Source organism: Mandrillus leucophaeus, unplaced genomic scaffold (assembly GCF_000951045.1).
Source record: "Mandrillus leucophaeus isolate KB7577 unplaced genomic scaffold, Mleu.le_1.0 Scaffold1785, whole genome shotgun sequence".
NCBI lineage: Eukaryota > Metazoa > Chordata > Mammalia > Primates > Cercopithecidae > Mandrillus > Mandrillus leucophaeus.
In genome coordinates this window covers 45,203-56,468 of record NW_012101793.1, presented here as the reverse complement: position 1 = coordinate 56,468, position 11,266 = coordinate 45,203, and the positions used below count along the sequence as shown (strand labels likewise).

Genomic DNA, 11,266 nt, shown 5'->3' with positions numbered 1-11,266 from the left:
GCCTCAGCCTCCCAAAGTGCTGGGATTACAGGCGTGAGCCACCGCGCCCGGAGGTACTTCTTTATTGCCTGGCTGCCTCACTGCAAGGTTGGCTCAGGCTGGCTTTGTCCCTGGACACAGTCCCGCCCTGCCCTTCCAAAATGGCCAACTCTGTGTGCGTCTCTCTTCTCATCTAAACTGTTTCCTCCTTTGTTGTTATGGGCCAGGTGGGTAAAGGCTGGGGTGCTACTAAGCCCTGGGTCACTAGGTTTCCCACTGTGACTCTCCTGTACCCCAACTTTCTAAATGAACCCTCCTTAAGCGACCCTTTTTTAGGCTCCCCCCTCTTTCCTATAAGGGCTGTAACTAGTACGGACACCAGCAGCTCTGGATCTTCTCTTCCCAGCCATCCTCTGGGATCTGTGGAAAAAGACAAATTACTATTCGGTGGAACCGAAGAATGATTCCACCCAAAGAAAAGAAACAGTGACAAGAGAAGAAGCTTGCAAAGGTCTACGAAATGTGTCGCTAACTTCCCCTCTTTGAGTCACCATCGTACTTTTGAGTACAATTAGTTAAAAATTAATGTTCACGGGCTTTTTAAATTGTTTGGAGTAATGGTGTCTCCCTTAGACCAATAATTGAATTGCTTAATTGGGAACATAAATCTCCATTGTGAATACTGACATTTTCTCTTTAACAGCTATGTGCGTTCTATCCACTAGCCTGGGCCTCATTGTTTCTATATATGTGTCAGGTAAATGCTTTTAACACACAGCATTCCTCCCTTGGTAGGTACTAAGTAATAAAGGTTAAGTTGTTCTGAAAATGATTTTACATTTCTGTTTCAGCTATGAGTTAGTATCTGCTTCTAAAATTAAGAATGATTCTAACGCAGAACATCATTAATTAGTTTTCCAATGGCCCATTTGCTCAGGGATTCCATGCCTCTTGAACAAATTGCTCAGTTGTTCACAGAAAATTATATTTTGTTAGGTAGACTCAGGGAGGTGTCTGATTAATTCCTAAAATAGTGTGCTAGAGGAAGACTCTGGGCTATTAGCTCACAGATTTTTTTTAAATGAATTTAGTTATATATTAGAATACTAATTTTTTTAATTGTGGTATAATATTTTGGTTGTTCTGTTTATTTTCTTTGCCATAAGTTTTTCCAACTTTCCATAAATTAGAAACTAGAAATAAGGGAAGAGGCATAATCATCCCAAATAACTTTCTGTGGTTGTATTCAACAACCAGCTACCAACTGAAATATGAAGCTGGGTCGGGCACAGTGGCTCACGCCTGTAATCCCAGCACTTTGGGAGGCCGAGGCAAGCAGATTGCTTGTGCTCACTCAGGAGTTCGACCCCAGCCTGGCAAACATGATGAAACCCGTCTCTACAAAAAATACAAAAATTAGGGGTCGTGGCGGTGCACACCTATAGTCTAAACTACTCAGGAGACTGAGGTGGATCACTTAAGCCTGGGAGATCGAGGCTGCAGTGAGCTGAGATCACACCACTGCACTCAGCCTGGGTGACAGAGCTAGACCCTGTCTCAAAAAAAAATAAAAATGCTTATGTTTTTAAAATATAAAGATATTTAAAAATTTTAAAAAGAAAATAAGAAATATGAGGCTGAAAAGCACACATGTGCCCAACATAAGGGGTTGGGTTCCCCCGCCTTATCAAATTGCCCAGCAGCTGCCCAAGAAAAAAAGAATTGTTAATGACAGAATGAAAAGCAATAATTGCAGCCAATCTGAATAAGCCGAATATAAAAACCCATGAAGATGTAAGAATAAGCGGGAAATTAACCAGAGGCTTGTGAGCATAAGGACATAAAAGGTAGTTAACAACATACAATAGTGATTAAAAGAGTCAGGGAAAGGCAGATGAGGAACAAATCAAGTTACGGAAGGTCTAGGCTAAATTTTTGGCCAATAACCAAGTTATCAGTACAAACTGCTGTTGCCCCGTAGGTTGCAGAAGTGTCCAAAACCCTTGGCTCCTGGCTGAGAATCTGGACAGAATGTCTCCCTTATGAAGAATTTGGTTGTGCAAATGTTTAGTTTCTGCAATCAGGGATGGGTAAAGTATAGTGTATAAAAAGCCCATTTCAGGCCGGGCACAGTGGCTCACACTTGTAATCCCAGCACTTTGGGAGGCCGAGGCAGTTGGATTACTTCAGGTCAGGAGTTCGAGACCAGCCTGTCTACCATAGTGAAACCCCATCTCTACTAAAAAATATAAAAAGTTAGCCAGGTGTGGTGGCAGGCGCCTGTAATCCCAGCTACTCAGGGGGCTGAGGCAGGAGAATCGCTTGAACATAGGAGGCAGAGGTTGCAGTGACCCAAGGTCGCAACCACTGCACTCTAGCCTGGGCAATAGAGCGAAAAAAAAAAAAAAAAAAAAAAAAAAAAAAAAGCCCATTTCAGGCCTACATTCATACACACACACACAGTTTCATCACTCCAGATCTTTGCTAATGCCAATTGTTTCTTCTTCCTGGAAGCGTCTTCCCTTCTTCCTCTGCCATTTAAATTCAGATTTATATTGATGACCCCCAAGAACTACTCTTCCTTCTATACTCCGTTGTCTACTCCTAACTGGGGGTGGGGAAGCAGCAGGAGATGTCCACAAATAGCAGAGGCCTCTTGGCGAACAGGTCATGGGTACGCTATGAACAAGCTCTGCTAGCCTCCACATTCTACAGGGGATGAGTTCTCCCCCAGCCTCCTTCTCCTCAGCTTCTCTCCAGGGGGTGCCTATGACTGAGTGACCTCTGACACTCAGTGCCTCCAGGGTAAGCAAGTTCCCTTCAGAAGAGCAGCTGGCACAGCCATTATTGAGTCTGTCTCTGCCTCTACCGCCTCACGCCACTTCAGTCTCCTGAGATGAGCTCATAAGCCCAGCAAGACCGTGAGCTCATCTTGAGATGAGGATATAAATGGACAGAAGACTCCACTCACAGCAGGGCTTTCACAGCTGCTATCCAGCATGGTCAGCCAAGAGAAGGCACGGAGTCTTACTGAGTGTCTCTTACGGACAGCATGCTTCACAGATAATGTCTGTCTTCTTAAAGCCTATCAGCTAACGCCTACTAGCAATACACGCACAGCCGAATTTAGGGTTATTAACTTGTTGCAGCAAAAGAGCACATATGCAAGAGGAATCGTGGAACATGAAAAGGTGAAAGTTAGGAAAGCGTACTTACTAAGACTGGGGAGCTGGAGTTAAAGGTTCTTGGCAGGGATTGGTCAGAATCTGGAAACTAGGAAGTTGCTGGAACTGTCAGTAATTTTATCTACAGAACGCCAAAGTCATGAGATGTACATCCATGTTCATAGCCACACTATTCCTAATAGCCAAAAGGCAGAACCAATCCAAGTGTCCATTGACAGATGAATGGATAAGTAACATGTGATGTATACATACTATGGAATATTATTCAGCCTTAAAAAGGCATGCATGCTACACATGGATGAATCTTGAAGACATTATGCTAAGCGAAATAAACCAGACACAAAAAAGACAAATTCTGTATTATTCTACTTACGTGAGGTACCTAGAGTAGCCAAACTCATAGAGACAGAAAGTAGAATGGTGATTGCCAGGGGCTTGGAGGAGGGGAGAATGGGGAGTTATGTTTAATGGGTACAGAGTTTTGTTTTGGTAAGATGAAAAGTTTTCTGTGGATGGATAGCGGTGGCAGTTGAGTAACAATGTGAATGGACTCAGTGCCACTGAACCGTATACTTAAAAATGGTTAAAATGGTAAATTTCATGTTATGTATATTTTACTACAATTTTTTTTTAAAAGTCACGTGGAATGACTGTTAGATCAGTTTGTCTGATGTCCTCTAAAAAACACGGGTCTGCATGTGCTGGTTAGTGTTTGAGTTTAGATACTTTCTCCTGTATGCTGTGGCTTGGCTCGGTTTAACTGTTTTGCAAGTCACAGAGCAGATTTGCAATATGTGATTTGTGTTTTAATTCTCAGTTCCCCCATCTCAGACTAGCTGTCAGCAGAGCTGTTTTTCACTTTCTCAATCTCATTTAGTTGTTTGCTTGTTTGTTTATTCGTCTTAACAACTGAAAGCAGTACTAGATTCGAGATTCCAACCCAAAGCTGCCAGAATTCTCACCGTGGACTTTTCTATCATACGGGTCCTCTAAAGGTTAAAATGGCTCATTGAAATATGCACAATCTGTCTGTTCCTAACACATAACAGATTTAAATCCGTATCAACTATGCCAGGAACCCTAAAATACTCAGATAAATATGGCATTGCCTGATTTCCAGGACCTCACAGACTGAAGGGCACAACATAAATAGTTATATTTAGATATAAATAGTTATATCTTACACATAGTTATGTGTAAGAAATATAATAAATCTAGAAGGCAAATGATCATATGCCCATGTTAAATATCTACATAATTGTGATACTACTCACTTACATTTGGTTAGAATCCTTTCACAAAGAAGAGAATCTCCTTTTTCTAGAGATGAGATTCAAAATTAAAATGGAACACTACTAGAAAATTTAACACATTCACTTAGATTTCTCTGAAGCATAAACGATGGTGTTAAAAGAGTAGATTTAGATAAAGCAGAGAAAGAAAGCAGAGTAATTCCTAACAGATGCATCATAATTTAAAGCAGGAATCGGCAAATTTTTTCTGTAAAGGGCCAGAAAGTAAATATTTAAGGCCTTACAGGCCATATGCGGCCAAAGACAATATGTAAACAAATGAGTATGGCTGAATTCCAATAAAACTTTATTTATGAAACTGAAATTTGAATTTAATGTAATTTTCACAGGTCATAAAATATTCTTCTTTTTTCCAAACATTTAAAAATGTAAAAGCCATTTTTATCTCTCAGGCTGTAGAAACACGAGCAGCAGGCTGAATTTGGCCTGCAGCTATAATTTGCCAACTCCTGCTTTCAAGCCTGACTTCTCCAAGTGTAACCCATAGTCTGGCAGCATCAGCAACACCCAGGAGCTTGTCAGAAATACAGAACCTCATGCCCAATCCCAGATCTGCTGAAGGAGAACCTACATTTTCAACAACCATCATGTGTGTGTTTACGCAGTTTAAGGTCCACTCAGGTTGATACATGACTGTGGTCAATCCCTGTGCTTCCCAAGGAAGTGACCTTACCTTGGGAATGTTCTGAACCTCTCTGTGCCTCAGTTTCCCCATGTACAAGATAAAGATGATAGCATTTCCTCCCTTAAGCATGGCTGTGAGAATTCGCACGCACGTACACACACACGCACACACATGGCTTAAAACAATGTTTGTCATTACCATAACAAAATCTTCTGTTATTTTCACAGCCACCCTCTGAAACAGGCAATGTTGACCTAATTTGACAGAAGAAACTGTAGTCCAAAAAATACAGAAATTCACCTAGGATCACAATTTAGTCCTGAGAATAATGATCAAAGGGACAAAAGGGGGACAAATGCCCCAGGCTCCCAGGTCTTCAAGCCCATGTCCCCCTCTCGGGGAACACTCTCCATAACCTCTCAGCTCATGCCCCTTAGATGATCCCTAAAAATACTTCTGCCACGCAAGGATCTCCCCAAATCTGTACCCCAAGTTACCCTTTCATTCCTTGAAATTTATTTTCCATTAAGTCGCATAGTGTTTTTTTTTACAACTTCTCTTTCTAGTTATAGATTGTAAATTTTTCCTTTGCTGAGTCTTGGAGCTGACCAACTGTTTTTTATTATATTTGTAGGGCTCAGGGGAAAAAAAAAAGGCAATTCCTTTATTTGAGAATCCTGACATTTATTAGCATAATAAAACTCTCAAGATGAAATTGCAGTTTTCCAGACAGTAATTTCATTTGCAGGACAACTTACAAGGGATTTATTTTAAAGCCAGGTAAAAAGGTAAAACCTAAAATATATGAGACATGCAGAAATTGCAGGCCCCAAATAAAATGAAATAAATGTGTTAGGGATGGAAAACCCAGCTGTTGTCTCTCACATATTAATTAGGGGTGACAGGAACAACAGCCCAGGGATTCAGGGCCTCAACCCATCTTGGTCTGCTTTCAAAGCTGCTGTTAGTTCTTGGAACAAAAGTTTCTTCCAACACCTTGAAAATCATCACATCATATCCCCCGACACATCATGGCTAAGGACTAAATTGTTGTTGTTATTGTGGTTGTTGTTAGAAATACCTTTTTCATTTGGACAGAGCTTTCATGTTTATCATTTAACTGACCTGCAAAAACACCTAGTGACGGCCACACAGAAAATTCTCTTTTCAGTCATACTGAGGTTTACTGAAGTTAAATGACTTGGACAAAGTCACATAGTTGGTAAATCATCAGAGAGCCAAAACTAAAACATCATTCCTCTGAGTCCATAGAAATAAGGCAATTTTAATGATAATTTTAATGATAATCAATTAAGGCACGTTAGAGTTCAGAAAGGAGGTTCCTTCCATCATTTCACTGTATGCATGTAGTGAGACAGGCAGACCTGGGAAAGCCACGGAGCTGAGTTGCAAAATTGATATTATTGAACACTTCTCTATGATGGGTTCTTATCCTGGATTCCCCAAAAGGTAGAGCCAGTGGCAAAAGCCTACAAGCTGCTACTTCATTCAGAAGTGCAATCCCAGAGCAACAGGAGAGAGCAGGGCAAGGCAGAGAAGAAGGAACAAACAGGAGCAGGGGGGGTGTCATACTGATCCAGCCACCACTTGGTTTCATCGTGACTGGTTGCCCGATCTTGCAGGACCGTCTTCTAAAAGACCATTCAAACAGATGCCTCTCAGAATAGTTCATCCAGGAGGAAGAACGGGGAAAAAGCGATCTACCAGCCTGTGACTCCCATTCATCCCAGATTCACCACATGGGGCATTCACTTCCCATCTCTTCTGTCTTATGCCTCTGCAGCAACGGGAGACGGGACATGTGGCAAGCTACCACTGGCTTATGCTCACATAACACTGATCAACATAGGGAGGCAGAGCAGAACCCATGCAAAACTGGTTACAGTGCTGGTGGCTTGTGGTAGAGAAGTGACCAAGAATCTAAGGAACAGGTGAGGCAAGAGAAGAAGAGGGGCATAGGAGATGTTTGATGCAGCCATCAAGTAAAGTAAATTGTTCCCTAACATCCCTAGAGTCCCTTCATTCTTTCCCTCTCACCAAACACAATGCTGCAAGCATTATAATGCTAGTAAGTTCCAGGGTGAGGATCTGAACCCAAGTTTTCTTGACTGTAAAGACTGTAATGTTCTCTTCATAATATACTACCTCTGTGTATATGGCTATAACTGTGGAACACAAGTATGCACCAATAGACACCATCACTGAGAGTTACTGAGGAGTTATTGGGTGAGTCTTCTTGTTAATATAAGGAACATACTGAGATTAAGTTGACAAGGGAATTAAAAGGACAATGAGGACAGAGCTAATCATTGGAGTAACCTGCATAAAGAGGGCCATATCCCAGAGAGCAGAGCCACATCAGATTTCTCAAAACCATTCTTGCATTTATAACTCACCCCAGGTCTTGAAGACATCTGTAGGATTACATAAAACCATTGCAAAACCAGGGCCAAGATATGATTCAAAGATAGAGGAGAGTGACAAAAGAAGAGGTCAAATAAGGAAGGCAGGACAGTGTCAATCAGCTGCCCTGGAAACTGGGGCTCGCCTTAGGTAATTCCAATGATAACATCAATAAGGGTAATAATGGAGATTATGAAAGAGGCAGCATTTATGTCCTCCATAGAAATCCTTCATAATCTTCCATTATCGCCATGATTTTATAGAGCAGCAAGTAGGAAATAATTTACGAGAAACCACTGCTAATTTGTGTTGGAAAACTTTTAGAAGATGTGCATTCGTTAACAAACATTTACTGAATGTCTACCATATGTTAAATTTAAGGTTCGGCACTGGAATTATTGTGGATTATTAAAACATGGTCCACACACTGTAAAAGCTCAGTTTCTGGAGGCCATAACAAACAGGCTTTGTCTTCTAAGGTCATATAGCTAAGCTCTTCATGGAAGAGTTGCATGAGCTATTAGCAATTTCTCTCCTGATCACTGGGATGAGACCAGTAGCCCTATGCCATAGATGTCATATCCCTTGAGACATATTAATCTACTTTTTCCTCTAGATAGTGGTGGATCTTCCAGAAGGCCATAGAATTTGAGTTGAGAAGTTCTTAAGCTCAGTTCAAAAACAGGATGCCCAAAGGAATCCAACTGATAAGGAAAAAAATATTATTCAAACAATAGATGGTAGTCTGGTGGGCTGTCCCTCTGTCCGCAGGGTTCCTGAAGTAACTCTCCTCCTGAAACAGTGATAATTTCCTCCTAAAAGAGAAAAAAAGGAAAATCCATTTATCATCAAGACAGGGAAATACACATCTATGAGAGAGAGTGAGAGGTTCAAGACAGAGAAACTAAGAATATGCATCTGTCTCCCCTCATTCAGATTGCTAGAAATGACATTAAAAAACTCTGCCTTTAAAAAGAAATGAATTCATAAAAAGTACTGGAAAATAAAAAGGAATGCCATTGACAAAGTGAAACATATTGAAGAATCCTTGAAAAACAAAAGACATGCAGGAGGGGCTTGTCAGAGGAGTCAATGTGGGACACCAGTTACAGCAAGTTGAGGAAGGGTTGACGGACTCCAGTAGGTGTTTGCCTCAAGCAGGTTGGGGAATGAGGAGATGCACACAGTTCCTTGGAAGCCCCAAGAGACCCAAAAAGTTCAGACAGTCCCATGCCCAAAAGATGAGCCACTCACAGTCAGCTCCAACTCCTACAGCATGAAGACACTGGATTTGGGAAACAAAACTATATTCACTCATGATGGACAGAAAATTCAAAGTTGGAATATCGCTTCACAGCCTAAAATTTATAGGCATTCAAGCAAAATTATAACCATAAAGGAAAGATGCTGAACTCAACAATAGAAATGATTTCCAGGAAAATATCAAGTCTATAAAGCAAACAGAAGAGGCTTTAAGAGATGTACATTAATCTCTCCTCAGCGGAATAAGAAATAAGTCATTCATGAAACGAGAATGGGCATTATTAAAAAAAAAAAAAAAGGAACCAATTAAAGAACCTGGAAACCAAAAGCATGACCATTTAAATTAAAAGGAAAAAATTTCAGAAGAACTGAATAGCAGAATGCTCATAACTAAAGAGCAATTCAGCAGCTGAAAGAAATGTCACATCAAAAAGAAAGAGACATCCTAATAGAAAAATGGACAAAGGATATGAAAGGACGACTCACAGAAGAAATCCAAGTGGCCATGAAATGTGTGAAAAGATCCTCAGCATCAGTGGTAATCAGACAAATGCAAACTAAACCACAGTAGATTCAGTGTCTGCCCATCTGATGGAGAAAAATGAAATGATTGATAGGCCCCAGTGTTGGCAGCAATGCAGGGAAACAGCCTCACATAGTTTTGGCAGGAGACTGAACTGGCGCCACATTTTTGGAGGGCAATCTGGCAGATCTTTCCTAATTAAAATGTGCATACTCTTCTTTCCAGCAATTCCAGTTCCAGGACCCATCCTTGAGAAATACTGCACATGTATCCATAGTGACACACACAGGGAAGTCTCTGCAGCACTGTTCAAGATCATGAAAAATTGGAAGCCAGATAAGAGTGGCCATCAAAAAGGAGAATGGGTAATTAAACTGTAATATGCATCCATACCATGGAATACCACACAGCATTTACAAGGTTTGGTATACGGATTAACACAGGAAGAGCTCATAGAAATATTTGAATGACAGTCAGCATGTGCTGAAATTACAAGTGTCAGATATATTGTTTCAGCACTTCACACAGTGATGTTTCATTAAAACCTTACAGTGACCTGAAGAGTTGAGTGCTACTATTAAACCCACTTTACTAAGATGGAAACTAAGGTGCAAAAGCTAAATAGTCGTCCAAAGTCAAACACATAAGTTAGAATTTAAAACTCAGCAGCCTCATTTTAGGGACCATGCATTTTAAAACTGCATTCAATTATTTAGTAAGCATGTTAAAAAATCAAGTCACTCATTTATATGTAAGGAAATATGCAACTTGGGCTGGGTGTGGTGGTGCATGCCTGTAGTTCCAGCTACTAGGGAAGCTGAGGTGGGAGGATCACTTGAGCCCAGGATCTTGGGGTTACAGTGAGCTATGATCGCACCACTGCACTCCAGCCTAAGCAATAGAGTAAGACCTTGTCTCAAAAAAGACTACACAACTTACATGAAAAATAACAAAACTATATATTTCCTTATGTACATAAGTTTTTATGTTACTGCTCAGGAGATATTTAGATAAGATATATGGCAAACTGATAAAGTGGAGGACGGAGATAGAGATTTGAAATAAATGAGGCTTTCGCTTTGTATTGTGCTTGATTTTTCTTAGAATGTAATCATGAATTAATTGTATAATTAAAATTTTAATTTGTAGATGTTGGCCACCAGATCTCCACACTGGCATAAATGATATCTCTCCTTAGTGTTAGAAATGAAATTGTGAGTCTCAAAGGTTTTGATTTGGAAGAGAATAAAGATCTTCAGACATCTCTGGTTTAGCCTTTCTCTGGAACCTGTCCTGAGTGAGGGGCGTTTATCCTTTGCTTGAAACACTTCCAGCAACAAGGAGCTCATCATTGCTAAAGCAGCTCCTATTATACAGGAAAAGCACACAATGTGGTTTAGTGGAAAAAGTACATTCTTTAGAGGCAAACAGTCTGAGGCTTAACTCCTGGTCCTAACCATGAAAACTTAGCCCTGGTTTCCTAATCTGTGGAATGGGGCTAAGATGCCTCCCTCAGGCATCTGCCACTGCTGAGGCTTGAGTAGGTAAACAAAGCGGATGGGAAAACTGGAACTGGGCAGAGCCCCCCACAGGTCAGCAAGGCCTGCTGCCTCTGTAGAGTCCACCTCTGCGGGCAGGGCATAGCTGAACAAAAGGCAGCAGAAACTTCTGCAGACTTAAACGTCCCTGTCTGACAGCTCTGAAGAGAGCAGTGGTTCTCCCAGCATGGTGTTTGAGCTCTGAGAATGGACAAACTGCCTCCTCAAGTGGATCCCTGAACCTCGTGTAGCCTAACTGGAAGACACCTCCCAGTGGCAGCCGACTGACACCTCATACAGGCAGGTGCCCCTCTGGGATGAAGCTTCCAGAGGAAGGATCATACAGCAATATTTACTGTTCTGCAATATTTGCTGTTCTGCAATATTTGCTGTTCTGCAGCCTCCGCTGGTGATAT

The 11,266-nt window shown here is 41.1% G+C and overlaps 1 protein-coding gene across 1 annotated transcript in view; it reads right to left on the bottom strand.

Moving 5' to 3' along the window:
- Positions 1 to 5,768: 5,768 nt before the first annotated feature.
- Positions 5,769 to 11,266, bottom strand: part of LOC105537684 (SH2 domain-containing protein 4B-like) — a gene marked incomplete at its 5' end in the record, with an annotated part of 47,310 nt that continues 41,812 nt past the window's right edge. Inside the window, one exon of the mRNA XM_011977334.1 lies at positions 5,769 to 8,341. Within this exon, the coding sequence (XP_011832724.1) occupies positions 8,253 to 8,341 (89 nt within the window). The remainder of the gene's footprint in view (positions 8,342 to 11,266) is intronic.